Source organism: Aspergillus pseudotamarii (assembly GCF_009193445.1).
Source record: "Aspergillus pseudotamarii strain CBS 117625 unplaced genomic scaffold BDV38scaffold_26, whole genome shotgun sequence".
Classification (NCBI taxonomy): Eukaryota; Fungi; Ascomycota; class Eurotiomycetes; order Eurotiales; family Aspergillaceae; genus Aspergillus; species Aspergillus pseudotamarii.
Genome location: NW_022475040.1, coordinates 49254 through 71383, shown reverse-complemented (window position 1 = coordinate 71383; position 22130 = coordinate 49254). Strand labels below are relative to the sequence as shown.

Genomic DNA, 22130 nt, shown 5'->3' with positions numbered 1-22130 from the left:
AGAGCTCTACAGGCTAAGCCACACAGCCTTATATCAGTGTAGCCTAGCGCGAAGGTCCTTAGGGGTATCCAGGTGGACCTAGCTTCTAGCGATTGTCGCCTACCAAAGAGAGGGAGTCAATGCCCAACCTGATGACATGTATTGTGTTGTCCATGACTCACGTCTGAACAGACCAGTGTGTATCCGAGTGTTGAAAATCGAAAACCACTATGCTGCCCTGCCTGCAAATATATTTTATGCCTATATACAACCATACAAGCCGATCTGGGAAGTCTATTTTGCTTGGCTCTGGACGCTATCCACTAAATCATAGAACTAAGACCTCACCAGTGGTACTCATTAGTCCCGCGGCGATCGTCATATGTAAACGAAGATGGTGTGTCGTGTTTTCGAAGTGAAAAATTCAAAAATTCAAAAATTCAAAAAGAAAAATAATTTAAAATAAAAAAAAAGAACACAGCTTATCCAGCGAATAATCCGCAGCCGCGTCACAACTGTGGCAGTACCATAAACATGGCTGGAAGCAGCTGAAGTTGTGAGACACATAGACTCCGAACCTTGCAGCAAAGTAATTGTAAAGCATTTAATCTCCTTGTATCTTCCTGGAACAAAATGCGCCTATTAAACGTCTATACTTTGCGATTAGAGGAATTTAACGAGAGCAAGGCACCTCCATATGCCATTCTTTCGCATACGTGGGGCGAAGGTGAAGTCAGTTTTGATGACATCCAAGATACCTCGGGCAAATACACAAACAAAGCAGGCTATGAGAAGATTCATAAAACCTGCGAACAGGCCATTAATGATGAATTTAACTACGTCTGGATTGACACCTGCTGCATCGACAAAAGCAGCAGCGCCGAACTCTCGGAATCGATCAATTCCATGTTTCGTTGGTATCAAAGGCCGCAACCTGCTACGTTTTCTTGGCTAATATACCGAATAAATCATTACGATAGAGTCACTGGTTCACTAGAGGATGGACACCGCAAGAGCTGCTGGCACTGCGAAAGGTAAAGTTTTTCGGATCCGACTGGTCGCTCTTTGGAAACCGGGCAGAACTGAGGGAGGAGATCAGTAAAGCCACGGGAATCGACAGGATGGTTCTTTGTAACGGCGAAGTCAGTAACCCGAATGCTTTTGGCCATGGTGACGGTGAACAGCTCCCATCGCTTTCCATCGATAAAGCAAGTATTGCGGCAGGGATGAGTTGGGCATCGTCCTGAGAAAGTACAAGGCTGGAGGATATGGCGTACTGTCTTTTTGGCCTGTTTGACGTCAACATGCCCTTAATATACGGAGAAAGCCAGAAGGCCTTTGTCAGGCGACAAGAGGAAATTATGAAACGCTACAACGATCATTCGATTTTTGCCTGGAATATCCAAACGCAATCTGGATCTGTCAATGAATCCGAAAGCAATGTGTCAGGGATCGGGGTTCTAGCCCATTTCACCAGCTGCTTTCAAAGGTTGCGGATCTATTATATCCTTTCCATTCTGTAGTCGCAGCTCGCCTTTCAGCGCCACGAACCAAGGGGTGACAGGAACCAAGGGGTGCATATTAGACTCCTAATATCTGATAGTGATAAAGGTAGTGCTCTGTTAGAATGCCAACATAGAAGCGAGCCGATTACTTTATTAGCCATTCCAGTCAGATAGTCCAGGAAAGGCTGTATGAGAAGACAAACGAAAGTCCAATGTCGTTCGACCACAGAACGTGGGGACGATGGCCCGAGAAAGATGTAGATGACAGCATTGCAGAGCGTGCTATCACCCGTTGCACTAGAGAGATGTCTGATCAAGAGATCTAATAGAGCGGGTCACAGCGTGTCTAAAGAGATCGAGTATATACTCGATATGAGATATGCTTCCAACTTTATCTTTTTAGACGATCCTGTTCTGTTCACCAAGGTTCAGCTTCAAACTGTCGGTGAAAAGCCAGTGTTCATTCTAGAGATTGTCTTTTCATCTCAGAGAAGACATATTGTATGGTTTTCCCTGTAACGGATTATGTCGAAGTCGGTACTCCCAATTCAGCGAGCTTTTGAAATTTTTACATTGTGTTATTTCAAAGCCATGGCCTTACACCCTTTTCTCTCTCTCCTATATAGGAGTCATCGTCTCCTTTGTCTCATATCGTCTTTATTGGCATCCCGAAGTGGCGGCTACGCTCTTAGTGCCGTCTGGTGGTTTACTACTTGGGTGTTTCTGGAATTTGTTGCCTCTTGCTGTCCAGGGAAAACACCGTCTGCTTTTGCTAACAGTTCTGCATGTAGTGAGCTATTCATACCTCTTTGCTACAGTTTACATCTTGTTTGATAAGAGTTCGAAGACTGTTATCTGCGCGCTACCCTTCCTGCTGTCATCATCTTATAGGTACTGGAACTGGCGGAAAACAAACCCTTACCAAGAGAAAATGCCAATCACCACATTTCTTACGGAAGTTGCTTTGGATAACTCCCCGACAGGACTGATTCTATGTACCTCATTTGCTCTGTGCTACAACTGGATGTTATCTATCTACATTAATTGGTAATTGGGAACTGCTGGATCCATCATCACTGCAATATTGTGATAGACAATATTATAATATAACCTGGCTAAGCGGCTCTACATAAGTCGATTATAGATTATAAGCAAGGCAACTCCCCTGCAGTGTCTCATGGATATTGGGAGGAAATCAGCATGGTAAGATAAGTCAGTCCAACCATTTACTGTCGACAGCGACGCCATAAGAATACCTCAATATTTTGTCATGCAAATGCCAGAGATCAAGCTGCTTTGCCTATTCTGTGGGGTGCTCAGTCTATCTACATGCTATGGAGTTGGCTACCGTAGTTGAAACCACCTGTTCACACAAGTATAATTGATACTTCATTGGATAATATCAGGTACGGTTCACCTATGCGTGACATAAATCAAACCAAGGTAGGAAGTCTCAACACTCCAAGTGGTGACGTTGTCCAAGAGCGTCCTACCCATCGTATGACTACAAACCCACGGGGTATAGATGCCCCCAAATCTAACCAATTCCATCCTGAGAACCGTCGTATATTACGGTCAACAAGCGCTTTTGATTCACATCATCATTTCCAGCTTAGAAGCAACATGCCGCTGGTCAATTACGGCGTCTGGAAGGCCTATCCCAAAGATTACAATGTTGAACGTCGTGGGACCAGAAAACCTCATCTAACTCTTAATTTTCACAATAATGGAGGGCCAGACTTTCACGCCGCCATAAACATCAGGTCTGGAGACCGACAAGAGTCGCGACTTGTCTATTGGGTAAATGAGGATATGAGCGGCCATCCGCTCGTTGGGGGTCTGTCGGAGCTCGAGCCCGGCTTCGAGCAATTGGACGATAAAGAGCCAGAACGGGGCGGCCTACGGCTTGATTACATCCGGGGTAATCTCTTTGATGTAAATACCGGTCGGGTTCTTGAGCACGACATTACTGGTCCAAACAATGACATTATCGATGTCCTGGTGCCTAAAGTCCAGCAAGCAATCGACGAGAGGGCTGTCGTTTACATCTTCGGCGAGCAATTCAACAGAAAGGATGGAATACACAATGTCCACATGAACCAGGGCAACATCCGAAGGTACTCGGGTGACGATGGCGTGTTCCAGGACGGCGCGCTTCTCTTCCAATTCCGAGGGGCCGTCCCAGAGGCCGATAGATGGGTTGGTATTTTCCTCGCCTTTGCATCGCAGGCCGTGCATACAAGTGAGAATAGTGGCCATGCCATATCACGAGTCACCTGGAAAGACCTCCTGCCTGGGGACCTTGTCGAAAATTCAGTTGCTATCCGCAAGGCCGTTGTGGATTCTTTTGGCCAAGGAGAAGACAAGAAGCAGTTTGTTACCCTGGCGAACCTCACAAACCGCAAGATATCGCTCGCAGGTTGGAGGATCCGCAATTCGCGCTGGGCACAACAGTTTCTCCCTATGGATGCGGCTTTAGGTGCAAAGGCCACCGAGGCCTTTGAGGTTCCAAATTACCCCTTATCTACAGACGGTGACACTATCACGCTTCTCGATCGCGATGGGCTCAAGGTCGCTGGCGTCAGCTATACCTCTCAGCATGTGAAAAATGGGGAAATCGATTTTGCAGGCTAAAGTCAATAGTTCACTTCCTACTGATGTTTATACTGTGAATCTGTCTGTCCTTTGTCAAAAGCAACGCCAACGCGGAGTCGATAGTAATTATTGCCGTGCTTTGCTATAACGTTTCACCCCAAGGACTGTGTCATGGGGCAGAAGAGCCTAGCCCCATCCAGAGGTATTGATCTAGAGCCATCTAACAAATTAATTAAATAAAAGCAGCCGAAAAGAAGGGTAGAACGGATTAGGACAACAGAAGGTCATACCACGTCCAGATGTTTCCGCTTTCAGATAATTTCGAAGCTTAAACAATGTCTAGAACCTACATTACATCACCTATATTTGATCTCATGATTCTGCGAACTCATGATGCATGAATAGAAAACCATTGTTCTACTCTCTTGTAATGACAACATTGATTGCCTTAGAGAATCCTAGCAAGATCTCAAGTACAGATGAAACGGCTATTTGTCACTTTCTGTAGAAATCCTCATAATACGCAGCAATGGCGTCGAATAGTGAACCCCCACCACAGGGAACTGACGAACCAGGTATTCCATAACTCTTTCCAAGTGTGATTTGTGGTAAGCTGTCAAAACGTCTAAGAGCAGTATGGTCTCGCGCAGTCTCTCCACCTGCCGTACCAGCACGGCCCAGCAACTTCCCGACACAATGGCGGCAATTGCTTGCTAATTTCGATCCAAACGTTCTTGCCGACCTGCGACGACGTGAGCCCTCGGCCCATTCGCTCTATCAGATCGAAACAATTATCAATGGGCTTTGCAGAAGTGTTCAGAGGGGTCACCACTTGAACAGCCAACTGGGACACGCTCTCATCGATGTCGATGCGACTCAAGAACGTGTGAGACAGTTTGTGACCAACACTTCCGAGACAACTAGGGAGATGAGAAGGGAACTTGGTTGGAATGTGCGAGAATTCGACATTTCTCTTCTTCGCCAGATACGCCGCTCCTCGGCGCTGTCGCTCGTGCTTGGGGCTGGCGTGTCGATGGCGGCCCCTTGCAATGCTCCAAGCTGGCCAGCACTAGTGGAGGGTCTGCTGCGCCAGACAATTGGCAGAGTCATGGAGCTTTGGCTTCCCAAGCCTCAGGACTTGGAGCAGCTGCCTCCTGATGCTCCACAAGGGCTTGTCAATGAGAGGTTCATCTCCAGGAACCCAGTAAAGATCGCAGGTACCGACTGGACACCTACCTTTGACTACAGTCATACCGGTGAGAATGGCGTTCAGCGGAACTTTACGATTGGCTATTACAGAGAATCAGCAAGAAGATACAACGCTGATGAAGAGAGGACCGCGGTCGAAGTTCTGCAGCGTATTGAACAGGCCCAGAGGAATGGTCAATCAGTTGATGCTGATGTCTTGATGCGCGGCGCTGATGTTTGTCACGACCTTTGCGGACAGCGACTGTTTACCCTGATGACAGCCATGCTCTACGAGGGGAATAGGATGCCGAGCGAGACACATCGCGCGATTGCAAAATTAGCACGGAATCAGTTTGTTCCCGAAAGAGGGGACCATTTTATGGGCTGGGACGCCATCATCACATACAACTACGATGATTTCATGGAGCAAGCACTTTCAGATCTGCAGATTCCCAGCGCGGCAATTGCGATGCGTGGAGACGAAATAGCAGGTGATCCGAACCGTTTTGCGATATCAATCGGGCCCGGTGGGCTATACCTCCCAGTGTACCATCCGCATGGATATACGCCGAGAAAACCGTTCATTATAACAACAGTACCATACGTCTTCGCCACAAGTGGCTATCAGTCGCAATATGGGCAGTCCGTCTCAAAGGTCCTGGAATGCTTCAAGTCTGACTACCTGGAGAACCCTGTTCACGTGGCCTTGTATGTTGGGTGTTCATTCTCAGACAGGTACATGAATCAGTTGCTTCAAGATGCCTTTGAAAGGTGGCCTGGCAGATATCATTATGCGCTGTTGCCGTGGCCTGGTGGTTTGGCCGACGATCGGGTGCCCTCTGGTCAAGAGATTGAGCAGCGGTCTGAACACTACCTCGCTATGGGGATCCGCCCCATCTGGTTGAGGAATTTTGGAGAGATACCGCGCATTATCTCGCAGCTCGAGTAGCAGCATGGCTAAAGCTCAGGCCAAGTGTTGAATTGGCACCTTTGTCGACAGCACGGCTTACTAAATAACGATGCCAATTAGCACCTGAGTGCTCTTGAACCGAGTCAGCTGGGGTAACCGCCCATGCAATCAAGAGACATAGTAACTGGTGCATTGTTTGGTCCCCGCTTTCTAGTTCTTACTGTAGTTTAGTGTTTATCTTCCTGTTATAGCTTGTATATCAAGTGATTTTGCTAGTCCCCAGAAACCCAAGCCACTTGTGACGGTCCTATCCCGCTGCATTGGTAGAGTTAACCGCAAGACCAAAAAGGCACTGTAGACCCGCGAGGTTCTCCAGCAGTGAAACTACCACGATATAGTAAGAGCACAGGACATTACACCGCTCGTTTTCTTTTGAACGATTCCCGTACAATCTCGGCGAACAAAAATAATTGGCTTCCAAGACTAGGTCATCTCCAAGTTTACCTTGTTCCTCTATGGCTCGTCTGCCAAAGCCGGAGACCTCACAGGGTCAATGCCTACAGTTGGCCCTGGGGAATGACATACAGAAAGGCTAAATATGGGAGGTAAGAAGGACCACTTGAGCGGATACCCCAGGACTATTATCCTGGTAAATGAGCTTTCGGGCCAAACATCAGGCCTGATCCACAAGGACTGTAGATTCGACAGAATAGGCCAAGGGGCAACGTTCATAGTATTGGTAAGCATTCTACTTGGCTTGTTAGAGGTACAGGCATCAAATAAGATCTCGCATGCGCACCCACCTGTCTACGTTGATGTGCTTGTCGATGCAAATTCCAGCCAGGTAGCTCTCGCCTTTCCCGGGATCGAGCTCGACGATCCAATTAACTCGACCTGACCCAACCTATACAGATTCCCTAGGGTCAGGATAGGTTTGGTCCTAGGACCCGAACCCAGAGCCGGGTTCTAGAAAATCACCGGGTCGGGTTCAACGCGTTACCCGCTCAGTTCTAGGCCTAGCACACAGTTTGGTTATAAGAAATCAATAATATAGACAATCGAGATAGAAAGAATATGATTGACCTAGTCTTATATATCGCTTCAACCTTTGGGGGGATTAAGGCCGATAAAATCATCCATCCACCTAATGTACTCCATCCTATAGAGTACTAATTCAGTAATGAACAAGATGAACACATTGACCTTCAGGTCAACTACAACTCTTCTCTTTAAAGAGGCTCAACCTAGCCTTTATTTAAATGTCATCCTACCAGACAAGAGGGCGAGCTTGCGATAAATCCAAAATTGAGTCAGCGACTAGTTGAAGACGTGATCGGAGCGAGAAGCACACAATCACGACCCACCGCGAATCATTCTACAGCAACCCGCTCTTATTGCACTCCAAACAATAACCTTATCACCTTATCCATTTAGTCCAGAAATCATATGCCGAATATTAGGCCTCCAGAGAGTAACGGAGAGTCGATCATGATCACGAATTATCGATAAAATGCGCATCAGAAATGGCATCATCGGCAGGTATTTCGGACGAACGCATGTACGCATTTGAACAATGTGACTCGCGGCTATATAAACTGACGCTTGACCCTGCACAATCTTCCTATAAACTTGTACTGCATACATCGCTGAACCATAGCCAAGTATTAGTTCAAGACATCATGTCACAATCCAACCCGACAGTTCTAACTCTTCAAAACCACCCTGCACCAAATCCAGCACCCCCTGCATCAGACCCCTCTGTCTACCAAGTCCACCACGACGCTTTCGCAGCGGAGGGTCAGCCAACCACAACGGCTGGATGGCTAGAGCGAGCGCGTAAAGTGTCCGACATTCTTGCTCCAGATGCATCGGCGAGGAGCAAAGACCAAAAGACACCCAGAGCTGAGATCTCTTTGCTGAAGAGCTCCGGTCTAACCAAGGTACTTGGTGACGTCAAGTACGGTGGTGGTGGGGAGAGCTGGGAGACAGGATACAAGGTCATCCGCGAGGTAGCTGCAGGAGACGGGTAAGTCTATATTACGAAATGAAAGTGAGTGACTCGATATTTGCTAATTGACTGTTTAGATCAATTGGTATGCTGTTGGGGTACCATTTGCTTTGGTCAGTTACTGCACATATTGTGGGTACGGATGAACAAAAGGAACGATATGAGAAACTGATCATTGAGAACAACTACTTCATCGGAGGTAACATACATCGAGTTGCTAGCATGAAAACGGCCGGCTAACTCTCCCAAGGAGCTGTAAACCCTCGCGATAATGATAGCCGAGTTACTCGTGCTCCATCGGGTGATGGTCTTGTATTCAACGGATTCAAGAACTTCAACACGGGAGGTGTAGTCTCCGATCTCACCGTCCTGGAAGGTGTCTATGAAGACACAGAAGGCCACATATTCGCCTTTGTACCGACCAACCAGCCAGGTATCGTCTTCTCACATAACTGGAACAATATTGGTCTACGTCTCACGGAGTCTGGCTCGGTTAAGATTGAAAATGTTCCCATCGCTTGGGAGGACGCTTTGGGATGGTCAAGCGAAACAAAAGCACCGATCCCCGAAGTCCTCCAAGTCCCCTTTACCGCCCTTCTGTTGCCTACTATCCAGCTCGTGTTCTCTAATTTCTATATTGGGATCGCGCAAGGTGCTCTGCGCACGGCGAGGCATTATACTCTCACTCAAACTCGTGCCTGGCCATTTGCCCATGACCCCAAGCCAAACCCAGCGGATGAGCACTACGTTCTGTCCCGCTACGGAAGGTTCTTTGCCTCCTTACGGGCTGCGGATGCTCTAGCTGATCGTGCAGGTAAAGAGATTGCCGATGCTTTCACTGATAATGGGCCGAAGAGGGATCTGTCTGCACGTAAACGTGGTGAGGTGGCTGAATGGGTTGCCAGTGTGAAGGTGGTAGCGACTCATACATCCCTGGAGGTTACTAGCGGCGTGTTTGAAGTTACCGGAGCAAGATCTACAGCAGAGAAGTATGGGTTTGATCGCTTCTGGAAGGATGTGCGGACTCATACATTGCATGATCCTGTGGCTTACAAGGAGTCAGAGCTGGGACGGTTTTGGTTGTTGAATGAAGTCCCCAATCCTACCTGGTACACCTAGATGGTAGTACGTATCATACAGCTTAGCTATAACCATAGCTTCTAGGTATGGATGAATCTGTATTTGCGTGAATTATCCGATATCGGTATTCGTGTAAGAACTACTAGTGCTTACGAACTTACTGCTCATACGTCCTATCCACAAGGGTTGCCTTGCTGCCCTTCAATCCAGGCAACACATTTTTGCGGGGAAACCTCCTCTTACTAAGCGGAATTTACTGACCAGTCACAACTTCCGAGAAAACCTTCAGGTTTCAATCAAAATCCATTACTTGCAGAAGTAATGCGTTGGCAAAAAAAAAAAAAAGAAAGAAAGAAAAAAAAAATGCTAATCTCAAGGCCTGTTCCCATTGAAAGGGGTTGTCCATGATTTGAATGATGGGCTCTACCAAGAATACCCCGGTTTTCTCTTGCGATGTTTGTCGCGAAACTTTCCGTCGCCAGGAACACCTTGACCGCCATCTCAGGGGTCATTTAGGGGTGCGCCCTTTTAGCTGTTCCTTGTGCTCAAAATCGTTCTCACGAAGGTATGAGCTCTTGCATATGGAGTCAGGCCATCTAGCTTATTGGTACATAGAGACACATTGCAACGGCATATCAGCACGCATGGCGATCAGCAGAATCAACCTCTTCTGACATCCAGGGCTAAAAGGCCTCGAAGCAATCATGCTTGTCAAAGCTGCGCACGGGAGAAACAGCGCTGTAGTGGGCACCCGCCTTGCACTCGCTGCATTAACAAGAATCGCACTTGTGTATTTGATCATCACTCTCGTGGTGGTGGTGATGATGACGATCGGAACAAATCATGCACAGTGCATGTATCATGTCAAGATGGCATAGACCAAGCAGAAATGAGCTTCAATGGAGACATAGGGAAGTCTAGGCTGTTACCGGATGACCAGCAGCTAGTGGGAAACGCTAGCGTTCAACCGCCGCCGGAGGTAATGCCCCTTTTCGGTGCGTTGGGCTATTCGAACTATGCTCCTAACTTGGGCAATTTGTTCACATGGGGTCCATTCGACTGCCTTGATGATCCGCAATATAATGCTTCCCTCAACAGCGGCGCTGGATTCAATGGTTTGGACTCGCTCTGTCATCAAATTCCACTCCCACTTGAACCTCCTTCGATTTTACAAACGCCCAGGTCGAGCACACCTATTGAACCAGCTACGCTACGGTCACTGCCTACTCCCGCGGAAGAAATTCATCAATCTTCCCAAACCGCAGCGCATGTACCAAATGATCCCACAGTATCTAGCTCTACATCTTCTAGAGGGGATCTGGATTCCCATTCTGAGGATGATTTACTGATCGCAGAAAACTTCTTCCATGTTGGTGCCATACGTAATGAAACGTATGAAAAGATTCAGAGCTTCTATCTGTCTCAGACGGACATCTGTTTCAAGGAGTTGGCTTTTCCCGACGTCAACCGCCTCAATTGTCTTGTTCAGCTGTATTTTGAGTATTTCCATGCACAGATGCCATTTATACATCCAATAATGCTCGAAAGCGACGGCTCGTGGGTTCTAGTGCTTGCCGTGGCGGTTATTGGGAGCCAATATACTAGAATGGCTATGGGTAGACAGTACATCATCGTTCTCTCCGAACTCTTACGTCGTGCGATCCCTCTTGATGTACGCCCAACGTCTCAATACAACGCGATTTGGTCATGCTAACCGCTCCAGGCTATGAAAGCGCTGCAATTCGATGCAGTGACCCTGGCGCAATCAACTTTGCTGCTCAATGTTAACCTTGTGTTCAATGGTTTCCGAGACAATATCATCAATTTGCAGTTTCTACGGACCTGGCTGGCTACACTCATCCGCCCTTTTCTTAAACCCCACAGCAAAAGAGATTCTGCCTTGCTGGATGTCTCCCGAACTGTGAATATCCACGGCCGATGGCATGCATGGCTCCAAGCAGAAGCCCACACCCGGCTAGTATATGCGTTTTTCCGTGCGTTATATCTTGCTCTTGAACTTAATAGCAGAATAACCGGCTTACTATTGGACCCAGTGCTCGACTCGTTCTGTGTCATATTTCATGATATGCAACCAAGCTATACGATAGATGATTTTGAGCACAGACTCCCATATCCAGATGAACTCTGGAGCAGCCAGGATGCTCACTCCTGGGCGTCGCATCTCCAATCCTGCCAGGGTAAGTTAGAATCTGATTCTTGACCTTTTCAGTACTAACCTCCACCAGAGACACCAGCGATCACTATAAGAGAATTTCTGTCGCCTAGCTGTAGTAATGACCTCTCTCTTGAACAACTACCCTGGTTCAACAGATTAACAGTACTACTTGGTCTTTTTGTCGGAGAGAAGCAAGCTGTCAATGCGTCTCAGTGTTCTGCTCGCTTTCTAGTGCCTAGCGGTAATCCCTGCACGTTGCCGTACTTGCAGGAGACGCCCAACTCATACTCAAGCCTGGATTCCAGATACCAACTCTTAGAGCCGAACTGCACACTAGCAAAGTCAGTGCCCGCTTTCGCTGACTGCTTCAATATCTGCTATCATTTAATTTCCATCTTTAGATACACTTCTATACGGGATATACTTGCTTACACCGGGTGGCTTGTTACTACTGTGGAGAGTATCGCTGCCGGGAATCGCATCGCTCAAATGATGGAGAAAGACACGGAACGTGCGCGTAAATGTGTAGTACATGCTGGTGCAATAATTAGGGAGCTTCGTGGTGTCTCAGCTCCTGCCTGTTACCATTGTTTCAGTCTCCTATTTGCGTTCCTATATTTATGGGTCTATGAGCGGTTCCAAGCCGGCACTACTACAGAAATGCGTCATTCAGACCGGTCTTCGCCATATAGGCTGTTAAGGATCGACCGTGACCCCGATCCAGTGCTGGAGAAACAGTGGATTGCTGGCGATGCCGACTGTCGACCTTACTAAACTGGTGTTGGAGTCCTCTTGGAACCAGGGGCTTCCACACGTCTCCTCAGGGAATGTCAACGTATTCTTAGATCGTATAATGCGTGGCCACATCTTCGAACAGGATTTATATCTTCTCTCGAAGAGCTTGTTGAGGAGGTGAAACCGTTGACCGATCCCCCGTACTCATGGGCCTCGTGATATTTTATCGCCTGGCTCCAGGTACCATTTCAATACTTCACGCGTTCACAATGGACACACCTATCATAGCAATCTGTATAATGCCTAAAGCGTATCTGTCTATGTTGTACAGCCAGGCTATTCCTATATAACGACCAGGGTATTGACATGTATCATTCATAAGATGGTCAACCCACGAGAGGGGTTAAGCAACTTGACATTACCGACCTGCGCTATCCTTGAATTATTACATTACTATACTAGTGCTTTTGGTAGGACGACAATGGTTGTTGCTTATGCGTTATCCACCCGCTTAGTCCGTTGCGGAGCCGATACATAAACGATCCACTACCCGGCGGAGATGCAGCCAGCCAGAACAGGTTCCGCATGTACTACAGAAGATAGAAGACAAGCCTCCGAGCAGGTATTCGGGTCAAATCGAGACTTCGATGTGTATGCATCCCAGCTCGGTGATCGAGCGTCGGTGGAGATTCCCACAGCAAGTGCAGGGGGATCAAAGCTATAAATACGCCGGTGAGGTCCAGCACTTGAGAGGAAATTGCTCTGTAGTAATCCTTCATCAGATCAGGACCAGTGTGAAATAGTGTGTATGCAGACCGCCATGTCAAACATAGCCAATATGGCAGACAACTTGGGCGTGCCCTTCCTAAAGACACAGGGGGCCAGCATTCTGGTAGCGCTCATCATTGGAATGGGGACTTTACATATCGTCCGAAGCATCTATCGTCGCCATTTCCATCCACTGTCCCAATTCTCAGGCCCACCTGATGCATCTTTATCCACGAACTGGCTCTATAAAACCAACCAGGCAGGCTTTCCAGAGCATGAATTTGAAAGACTGCACGAGAAATACCGTACGCCCTCCCCAAGGGAGCTTTAACATTGTGTATGTTGCTAATGACGCGTCCATCTCAAAAATCTAGAAACCAAGGCCCTTCGCATTGCCCCTAATGAACTTCACCTTTCTGACGTTCACCAATACAAAGTCATCTACAGCCAATCCAAGCCCTTCCTCAAGCATCCCCCGTTCTACAGCTCATTCAACATTGACCACTCGCTGTTTGGTGAGACAGATCCGGCGCTGCATAAAGAAAGACGCAAAATGCTGAATCCTCTTTTTTCTCGAATGGGTGTATTCAAGCTTGAAGGGGTTATTCATACCAAGGCGGGCATCATGATGAAAAAGATCGACAGATTGAGGGAGAAGCACTTGATAAACGTTTATGATGCCTTTCGGTAATCTCTCTCTGATTCGGTTCCGTCAAAAGGTGTTGAGCGTGTGGCTAACAGCGTAAAGATGTCTCACCACAGAGGTTATCATGGAGTTTGCTTTTGCGCGCTCCGCCAATATGCTCGAAGAGGAAGAGTCGACATTTGACTCATGGTTCTTGAGAGCGTTTGATTCGGTCGCCAGCGACCTGTGGACAGCCCACGAATGGCCCATACTGCGGAAGATTGGGTCATGTTTGCCAAAGAGTATTGTTAAGATCTTGAACAAAAAGGTTGCATCCTTTGTTGAAGTAATTAATGTAAGACATACCATGTCATTACAACCTTCGTGCTCAGATTCACTGTCTGACCTATCTTATTAGTTCGCCGAGAGCTGCATGAATCACTACGAGAAACACGGCAATACCACCCCCCATCCAGTTGTCTTCGACCACCTTACTTCAGTGTCCTACCCTCAGAAAGTCACTGAGGCCATGGATATCTTGATTGCTGGAGCGGATACCACTGCATCTACCCTGACAGCAGCCCTGCTCCATATTCTCCCGGACAAAAAGGTCCAAACCAAATTGGTCCAGGCGTTACAATCGGTGCAACCAAACGAGCAGGGAGTTTTGCCACTTATAGAACTTGAAAAGATCGATTATCTGGTATATCCTCTTGATCGTCTCTATCGCAACCCCTTTTGCCACGGAACAGTTCCGAGTACTGACAGAGATCTTAGACGGCTTGCGTGAAAGAGTCCCTGAGGATCGGAATGCCCGTCCCTGGCCGGTTACCTCGCATTGTCCCCGATGACCTAGCTCAGCCCTTTACTGTTGATGGAAAGGTCATACCCCCCGGAGTATGTATCTACCCAATTTCTTTCCATGTAGTGTCCAACTCAAATGGATGAACTAACCTTTCTAGACCGTCATCTCAATCTCCGCCTACACGATGCACTACAGCGAAGAGCTCTGGGGCCCTGATGCCCGAACCTTCAACCCCGAGCGCTGGCTGCAGCCCGACTCCAAAAATCTGGACCAGTACCTCTGTACCTTCTCCAAGGGTGCTAGGATGTGCATTGGTCAGAAGTGAGTTCAAACCCCCTATCTGCTGAATATCTGCGCCTAGCAAAGAATGTTTTGATTTCCTCCTGGTTGAGACTGGATACTGATGGTCCTCGTCATTTTTAGCGTCGCATTCGCGGAACTCACGATTGTGATGGCATATATATTCCGGAACTATCGGCCCAGTCTTCCGCCGGATTTCCAGCGACCGAAGCAGAAGGACTTTTTCACGATGGAGTATGGGAAGCCTGGCTTGCCGGTGAAGTTCGAAGCTGTCGATTAGTTTCCGTATAGCTTCTTTCAGAGTAACAACATACTATATACATGTTTGTACTGGGGTTAGGTAGTTTAGGTTTTAGGACGTGCAATATGACCCATGTTGTGCATGGAATATTTGTTTTGAATTATGTATCACATCGTGGGCCGGTCCATTATGAATAATCATGCTGTTGAGGTCCACAGATTTCCTTCATAGTTTGCCTAGATAAATCTATGAATACCCTGGATGATATGACTTTCTTTTCCTTTTATTTTCTCTCTTCTTTTCTTTTTCTTATTTTTTCACCACCTATAACTATAAATCCACTTTCCCAGTCCTCTATAAGACTATAAACTCACTTAACACTTCAACAAACCAAGAAATCCAAAATTTACGGAAACTATATGAACAAGCATAATCCCTAATACAGTCATCATCACTGGTCCACGATTCTATCCGGTGAAACAGTAAAACTTCTTCCCGAAACTAAGATCGACAGTTTAAAAAGAGAAAACCGGGAGTAAGCGACTCGGCCCCGTCGGCCCCGCAATTTAATTTAATGCTACATTATCGGGATCGGCATTGGATTTGTGTCGAGGGATCGGGATTTCCTGTCCATCGGAGTTTTGTAAGTTACATGGGCATATTTCATGTAGGACTGTATGTGACATCGATTTATTGTGGTGGTATTGGCTCAGTAACTACTATTTAGTAGCAAGTGGCACTGTTTTTCTGGAATTGAGTTTATATATCTAGCCACATTTAGGACTTTATAATATCCCGAACTGTACCTTCAACCGTAAGTATTGCATAAATAGAATGTCATCTTTGTTATTCCACAGTGAATAGTATCTCCCTTTGAGTATGACTTGGTTTACGTGAGTATTCGGTTGCTCTACAAGCACAATTTATTTTTCCAGGTTTGAGAAAAATACAAAGCTTCAACTCTTTCGATGTCTGCTCAGCCTAGCGGCGGCAATAATAGGGCTTGTAAGGATTGTTACGGGTGAGGCATCTCCGAGATTACATTAAGTCCACGCTGGACAAGACTCTTGGTTGGGAGATCAACGTGCTCTAGAAAGACTTGAACGTTAGTTATGCTTGTCCATAACATGGAAATCACATACCACACGCTGGATACACATGTAGTTGGTCATTATCAAGGAGCGGAGACAGTTCTTATTGACATGAATGTAGATAGTCGAGCCGCTGGGGAAATCATGCGTAGATAGGAGGTAGCATATATTTATAATTTTCGACAAAATCACAAAGTCCCGACTCCCCACCAGGCTTTGTTTGCTGGGGATTTAATCCTACTAGAGAGAGACCACAGTGGCCATTTGAAAGCTTAGGCCAAGACATTCTGTGGAAGGATGCAGTTCTGTAGCATAGCTGTATAAGTGAGATACCCCCTAGCCGAACTAAATACTGGAAAGATCCTTAAGCTCCCTACAACACTAGGCGCGATGGACGCTCTCCGGGACCTCGGGAGAACTCTAGTTCAAAATACACTCTTCTCTAGTCCGGATGTGGTATCTATAGAGCTTCGGGGCTGGACCACTTACTGAATCTAACGTTGACATTGTCTCAGCTCGGATGCGGTTTCCTGGTACCCTAATCAGGTCTACTTTTATAGTGAGAACATGTATATTCTATTTTTAATTCTATTATATAATATTATACATGTATAACTAACAGATTTTTCTAAACGGGAATAGCCTTCCTAAAAGGTCTGGATCTTAGCACCGTCACCGCATTTGCCAGTCAAGTTCCAAAAAAAAAAAAAAAGAAAAAGAAAAAGGAAAAGAGGATATCACGCCAGATTGATAAGTCTATATTCTGGACCTGGCTCTGCATCCTTCCAGGCTCTAGGATGCATCATGCCTGTCGCGACACGCTCTGCTACCTCCCCATGAAACCTGACTAACATGACATGTAGGATGCACATGCACTTTTCTTCATCGATACCCATAAAGCCATAGGACCTGTCAATAAGTTCCTTATAAGGAAGGCACACTGCAGGGGAAACACTCATAGCTATGATAGCAAATTGCTGGGACTCGTCAGACGTAAGGGTGGGAATCGCAGGATTGAAAAAGCCACCGCACTGCCGTCTCTGAATGTCGTAGATCGGTAAGACGTCCATCTCGTTGCATTTATCAGTCATCCAAGATTTATATTGACACTCTCCAAAGTAGTAGCCTCGGGCCATGACTGTGGAAGCACGGAATTGGAGAATCGATAGATTAATGAACTTTTCTGGAAGGTGTTGCGGGCTTCCAGGTCCCATGAGGTGTTCATTTGGGCTTCTCTCCGCGAGGTTCCTATAGGGTACATCTTCGACCTTTATGTGTGGAGTCCTGCCCGTGCCCACTAGTGTGGTCTGGCAATTGTAACGGCCGCATCTCACTTCCTTTTCCTCCCGTTTGATTGTTTTGGTGTCGGAGGTCTCTATTTTCTGGAACGCTGTTGACATGGCTGGCTTCCAAAAAAGCGATGCCTGGGGTAGGAGGCCACGCATACATGTCTCATTCCGTAACTTCCCAAAGTTTGCGATATAATAGGTGACCGGCCCCTTCCACCCTAGCCATGACCAGCTCGGGAAATAAGGAGTAGAGTCAGCACATGGGTTGGTGACGGAGGAACGCCTTTCGGGAGAAGTTTCACAAGTTGGGCACCAAAGCAGAGCGCGCACGATATTCAGATTGGGAATCGCATCATGGAATGTAACTGAGAATATGAGCGACAACTCCTGTAGGATGGCGGTAAAGGCATTGAGGATATCATTGTCATATGTCAACTGTCGGCGCGTGTAAACCTCCACGTATCGCTCATAGCCTTCAATGAGTATTTCAGCATCCTCAGACCTGACTGAAGTAGGCCATACCAGGGTAGTAATCGGGTTAAGTGAGTAGGGATCTGTAAACTGAACCGAGACTCCGTTGGTGCAGCGGAAGTAAACCTGATACCGCGAGATAAATAGACATCTGGGAGAAAGGAGAACTTCTTGATAGGTCCAGCCACGGGTGGAATGAAGCGATCTCTTCAACTCGAATTCGAAAGATGGTGGCCCGGCTTGCAACGTGTATCCATCAATTACCGCAGTTGGGGGCCCAATATGAGTTCCCTGCATGATGCCTGGGAGACCACTGTCAGCGTTCTCGCCCACCATCGCCACAATGGTCAACCTGGCTCGCCTGTATATCAAGTTCATCACTTGTATTTGATCACTCTTGTTTGGGGCGTCTTGAACAATGCATAATGCATCCACCCATAGGAACCGATACCCCAGGTCCTTAACCAGAGCCATCGCATCTCGTACGGTCCGTGGCAGGGTCACGTTCTGTGTACTGAATGCCCCTGGCATACGCATTTTTGGGAGGTTCTCCGTGGTCGTTTGAAGCATTGGGGTCTGCCCCCATACATAACTCAAGGCGATATATGGTATTTCTGGTGTTTCTGACACAGAATGCTCAACTAGCCGCTCCTCGAGGACATCGACGAGCATTAGATGCAGTATCCTTCGGGTCATCCCGCGCGCCAAATATGTGGGTAACTCTCCCATACAGGTCCGGACCTTCCTCATGGTAGGTGGACAACAGTATTGTCCATGATCACGTATACAGCAGTCGATCCATGAACAGATCAGGGCGGCATCAACCCGGCCTTGCCTAACCGCACAGTGGTCTCCTGGGTCATCATTCAGATCACTCAGACTACTTCCGACGCCAGGGTAGGCCAACTCTGATTTCGCTTGGATGGCGTCTTGGCGAGAAAGGTCTATTATACCACCTAGCCCCCTACTAGTGAACAGAAAGAGGTAAGTAGTGTTGGTGCTATGCTTGCAATATACCTCTGCTGTATCTGGCTTTTCATCATCCTTGTGGCTGCTCAATTCCATTGCCTGGACAAACAATTGGCAAAAAGAACAGTCCAAGTTCCGCCTCAGGTCACCTATGGTTCCGAGGCATACTATTTCTCTGGGATAAGATTTTGTGCCGGTAAGTAAACCGATAGGATCCAAGTCTTTGCATTTACATGTAAAGACATGGTTGCTCAGTTGCTTTCGATTCTCACCCCAGAAAACCATCTGCCGGGTTGAGTCCTGTTTTCAACGTTCGTCTTAGCGCAAAGATCCACAGTGACCTTAAAAGATAGATAGCCAGCGTGAATACCCACTCTGACTCCCGACTGTCGTGAATGGTAAACAAAAAAATAAAAAAAAAATAAATAAAAATAAACCGCAGCCGGTACAGAAGATAAAATGATATGTGACACTCTAGTTATGGCTTCATGAAATCCTGCATTTATGTGTGCGGGGCAGAGCAATAATAAGGCGCCACTAGACCGTCACTTAGCCATAACTTAACCTAACTGACCTCGGTTAGATTAAGATATAAAATTCCTTACCCAACCTAGATATAATATACTAATAGTCTTGGAGAAACATAACTAGAAGTTGGTGCGATGATTGGATCCAAAACTTCTTAATATACCCCTATCGTAGTAGGGCATAGTATTTGTTAATTCTTAATGTAGACGCCATGCCTAAGAATATCGCTGACCCACCAGGCCAATCCTCATTGGCGCGCAACATCAACCCCTACATTTTAGCTTTCTTGCCTGATTAGGATATGAACCCATCACGGACTTACACCGTAGACAAGCTATAAATTCCCCCCTGCCTGTCCCAGAATGCAAAAGTTTTCACAGACCCTGTTCCCTGCGTAACCTTCTTCTCTTCCATTATTTACTCCGACTCACTCTTTCTGGCAAAAATGACCCCTAAAATCGGCCTCATCATCTGCAGCCAGCGCACTCCCCGCGCCGGTCGCCATATCGGAACTACCATTCTAAAGGATCTCCAAGCTACCGACAGCGTCCGCACAAATGCAGTCACACTATCCCTGATTGATCTGGCAGAGTGGAATCTTCCCCTGTATAACGAACCCGGCATCCCGTCCCAGATCCATTCATCAGACCAATATCTCCATCCGCATACGCGGAAATGGTCCAAAGAGATCGCTTCCCATGCAGCGTTTGTGTTCGTGACTCCACAGTACAACTGGGGGTATCCCGCTAGTATTAAAAATGCGATTGACTACCTGTATCACGAATGGAATGGGAAGCCCGCCATGATTGTCAGTTATGGCGGACATGGGGGCGGGAAGGCGGCGGAGCAGTTGAAGCAGGTTTTGTGTGGGATTCGGATGAGGCCTCTTGAGCGGACGGTGGGGTTGACCTTTCCCAGTAGAGAGATCTTGATGGATGCTGCGGAGGGGCGGGAGTTGGATTGGTCTTTCTGGGAAGAGGAGAGGAAGGAGGTGGTGGAGGGTTTTCGGGAGATAGTGAAGTTGTTGTTAGCCGAAGCTTGAAAGGCTTATAGTCCGATGTATAAGGGTTAATTTCGATAGTGTGTTTGAGTGTTAGTGTTATCATTCTGTTTGGTAAAGTCTTCGTTCAATAGATGCCTTTTTGATCTGCTCTGAGTGATCGTAGCTGCTGTAAACCGAATTCTAGGGGCTTGGCAGCCACTGGGGAGTATCCCCGGACATATTCAAGAGCATTGAAGATAGTCTGCTGTCGTTTCCAAATTGTGTTAGAGTAGTCGATGGGTTTATGGGAACCATCCGACTCGGATAACAGGGACACGGCGGTGGAGATGGCATCTTCCAGGGCAATGAGCGTAGAGTTTACCACACAATCCAGTACACCCATGAGGGGCTGCGAATACTCAGCCGACGGGCAAAGTGGTGCACTATTGTCCCCGTGTTGTTGAACATACGGAACAGCCGGCACCACTTCGGTGAGGTACCATCCTTCTATTTGGCCATGTATGATCATGACTCGTTGCACAAGTCTCTCCAGCTTCGCCCCGTAGCCTCCACTATGCTGGATACCCGAAACTTTCTCAAGAAGCAGAGGAACATCCACTAGCCAGTCGCAAAGCTGCGATCGTAGAACAGACGCCCGACTTGCAGGTGCCGATGTAGTATCTTCCGTATCCCGCAGGAACTCCCGCCAAGCAGGCTGTGCCAGAAAGCACGGCTGTCGCAAGTTCATATCCTGAACGATCTACCACTTGTCAGCATGTAAGCTCCAATGATGCATCGATAGCCATACGAAAAACGCCCGTTGTGATTCTAACATCGCGCGCTCAAACGGCTCCTGAAACCGACGTATGCCACAATTCTGAATGAGAGCCTTAGTCCCATGCGTCAACTGGTTCCACCGACCATTATCGGCATTTGTCAAGAGCTGTCACATATTAGTCTAGCTCAGCGAAAGGGTCCAAGATCATACCTCGCACATCTGCAATACAATCGAAGCACAGATAGTCTCCGATTGGAAGCAACGATCGGGATCATCCAGGCACAAGCGTAGCGCCCCAATGCTCCGGGCATATTTGCGCCAAGCATCTTTCGAAATAGTCCCTTTAGCCGCCACGAGATTCGCATACACAGTACAAAGACAAGCAACGGCAGAGTCCAGAGCTATATTTCGCCCCAATCGACTTGGAATATACTGATAAAAACCCCCATGTGATCTCAAGGGGAAGACCATCTGACTCGTGGGATCCTGCAGAATATAAACTAAATTGGCGCTATCATGATCCCGGTCAGAAACCAAGGGCCAGCGTATCCAGTTGGAAGAGTAAACGGTGTGGTAAATGTGATTCCTCGTGGATCTCGATAAAGCCACAGTCTCATCCGGGTCAGCACCAATTTCTTCTAGGAGGTACTTCTTCTTGCGATAATGAGCCAGGAGAGATGCGTTTTCATTGATAAATTTATACTTTTTTTGATATCCTGGGCAAATGCGCCCCGAGGCGACACAGGCCGTGCATGCGGGTGCCCTGTTGTCGCACTAGCGGAAGGTTAATCACTGCTTTTCCTTTTCTCCAGTGTCCTATCAGTGGCCCTTACTTTCTTCTTGCGCTTCCGACAGCTTTCACAGCCGGTGCTGTGGGGAACTCCCACCATGGCTTGAAACAGGAGGCCCAACCGAGCCGGTGGATGGCTGGCCTTAATCTGAGTTATCGATCAATCACTTTGCAAGGCTGGGGTCCCTTTGTGCTGACTAAGATCAGTTCAAGCCATATGGTGTCAGCCGAGTGTACCAAGCCAGACTGCTCATATCCCTATTTTAGAATGGCGGGGGCGGAGTCATTGTGTCTTCCTTTGGAAACAGCCTGCCTTA

At 47.4% G+C, this 22130-nt stretch overlaps 11 protein-coding genes across 11 annotated transcripts; 8 read left to right on the top strand and 3 right to left on the bottom strand.

Annotated features, from left to right (window-relative positions):
* Nucleotides 1-612: 612 nt before the first annotated feature.
* Nucleotides 613-1502, top strand: BDV38DRAFT_271156 (uncharacterized protein; the record flags this gene model as incomplete). Its single annotated transcript, XM_032057266.1, has 3 exons — nucleotides 613-896; nucleotides 962-1191; nucleotides 1228-1502. 3 exons carry the CDS (start codon nucleotides 613-615, stop codon nucleotides 1500-1502), a joined length of 789 nt encoding a protein of 262 aa, XP_031913621.1.
* Nucleotides 1503-3107: 1605 nt separating this feature from the next.
* Nucleotides 3108-4201, top strand: BDV38DRAFT_292769 (uncharacterized protein; the record flags this gene model as incomplete). The annotated part of the gene is made up of 1 exon (XM_032062086.1): nucleotides 3108-4201. The coding sequence occupies one exon, from the start codon at nucleotides 3108-3110 to the stop codon at nucleotides 4116-4118; it is 1011 nt and encodes a 336-aa protein (XP_031913620.1). The 3' UTR covers nucleotides 4119-4201.
* Nucleotides 4202-4556: 355 nt separating this feature from the next.
* On the top strand, nucleotides 4557-6689 carry BDV38DRAFT_246365 (SIR2 family NAD-dependent protein deacylase). Its single transcript, XM_032054543.1, has one exon. It carries the CDS (start codon nucleotides 5008-5010, stop codon nucleotides 6214-6216), a length of 1209 nt encoding a protein of 402 aa, XP_031913619.1. The 5' UTR covers nucleotides 4557-5007; the 3' UTR covers nucleotides 6217-6689.
* Nucleotides 6690-7856: 1167 nt separating this feature from the next.
* On the top strand, nucleotides 7857-9304 carry BDV38DRAFT_292768 (thermophilic desulfurizing enzyme family protein; the record flags this gene model as incomplete). The annotated part of the gene is made up of 3 exons (XM_032062085.1): nucleotides 7857-8203; nucleotides 8263-8384; nucleotides 8436-9304. The coding sequence occupies 3 exons, from the start codon at nucleotides 7857-7859 to the stop codon at nucleotides 9302-9304; spliced, it is 1338 nt and encodes a 445-aa protein (XP_031913618.1).
* An 850-nt stretch (nucleotides 9305-10154) lies between these two features.
* On the top strand, nucleotides 10155-12215 carry BDV38DRAFT_282801 (fungal specific transcription factor domain-containing protein; the record flags this gene model as incomplete). The annotated part of the gene is made up of 4 exons (XM_032059883.1): nucleotides 10155-10937; nucleotides 10989-11259; nucleotides 11320-11463; nucleotides 11512-12215. 4 exons carry the CDS (start codon nucleotides 10155-10157, stop codon nucleotides 12213-12215), a joined length of 1902 nt encoding a protein of 633 aa, XP_031913617.1.
* Nucleotides 12216-12996: 781 nt separating this feature from the next.
* BDV38DRAFT_271152 (cytochrome P450) lies at nucleotides 12997-14954 on the top strand (the record flags this gene model as incomplete). The annotated part of the gene is made up of 7 exons (XM_032057265.1): nucleotides 12997-13249; nucleotides 13319-13631; nucleotides 13693-13924; nucleotides 13988-14272; nucleotides 14347-14466; nucleotides 14532-14695; nucleotides 14798-14954. The coding sequence occupies 7 exons, from the start codon at nucleotides 12997-12999 to the stop codon at nucleotides 14952-14954; spliced, it is 1524 nt and encodes a 507-aa protein (XP_031913616.1).
* Nucleotides 14955-16743: 1789 nt separating this feature from the next.
* BDV38DRAFT_271151 (HET domain-containing protein) lies at nucleotides 16744-18336 on the bottom strand (the record flags this gene model as incomplete). Its single annotated transcript, XM_032057264.1, has 1 exon — nucleotides 16744-18336. The coding sequence occupies one exon, from the start codon at nucleotides 18334-18336 to the stop codon at nucleotides 16744-16746; it is 1593 nt and encodes a 530-aa protein (XP_031913615.1).
* Nucleotides 18337-18581: 245 nt separating this feature from the next.
* On the top strand, nucleotides 18582-19234 carry BDV38DRAFT_246361 (uncharacterized protein; the record flags this gene model as incomplete). Its single annotated transcript, XM_032054542.1, has 1 exon — nucleotides 18582-19234. A coding segment is annotated over exon 1 (167 nt), but the record flags the coding sequence as incomplete, so codon positions are not given.
* Nucleotides 19191-20348, top strand: BDV38DRAFT_84557 (flavin-dependent quinone reductase). Its single transcript, XM_032064027.1, has one exon. The coding sequence runs from the start codon at nucleotides 19709-19711 to the stop codon at nucleotides 20303-20305; it is 597 nt and encodes a 198-aa protein (XP_031913613.1). The 5' UTR covers nucleotides 19191-19708; the 3' UTR covers nucleotides 20306-20348.
* On the bottom strand, nucleotides 20348-21110 carry BDV38DRAFT_84519 (uncharacterized protein). Its single transcript, XM_032064026.1, has one exon. It carries the CDS (start codon nucleotides 20991-20993, stop codon nucleotides 20391-20393), a length of 603 nt encoding a protein of 200 aa, XP_031913612.1. The 5' UTR covers nucleotides 20994-21110; the 3' UTR covers nucleotides 20348-20390.
* On the bottom strand, nucleotides 21088-22098 carry BDV38DRAFT_84597 (Zn(II)2Cys6 transcription factor domain-containing protein). Its single transcript, XM_032064028.1, has 3 exons — nucleotides 21857-22098; nucleotides 21241-21797; nucleotides 21088-21188 (listed from the first exon to the last, which is right to left on the bottom strand). Exons 1-3 carry the CDS (start codon nucleotides 21911-21913, stop codon nucleotides 21182-21184), a joined length of 621 nt encoding a protein of 206 aa, XP_031913611.1. The 5' UTR covers nucleotides 21914-22098; the 3' UTR covers nucleotides 21088-21181.
* Between the last annotated feature and the right edge of the window lie 32 nt (nucleotides 22099-22130).

Bases quoted from the DNA above. Each gene is read 5' to 3' on its own strand.
- BDV38DRAFT_84557 (XM_032064027.1), top strand. From the start codon at position 19,709: ATGACCCCTAAAATCGGCCTCATCATCTGCAGCCAGCGCACTCCCCGC.
- BDV38DRAFT_246365 (XM_032054543.1), top strand. From the start codon at position 5,008: ATGAGAAGGGAACTTGGTTGGAATGTGCGAGAATTCGACATTTCTCTT.
- BDV38DRAFT_84597 (XM_032064028.1), bottom strand. From the start codon at position 21,913: ATGGTGGGAGTTCCCCACAGCACCGGCTGTGAAAGCTGTCGGAAGCGC. The intron at 21,798-21,856 runs GTAAGGGCCACT...ACCTTCCGCTAG, and splicing joins GTCGGAAGCGCAAGAAGAAA to TGCGACAACAGGGCACCCGC.
- BDV38DRAFT_84519 (XM_032064026.1), bottom strand. From the start codon at position 20,993: ATGAACTTGCGACAGCCGTGCTTTCTGGCACAGCCTGCTTGGCGGGAG.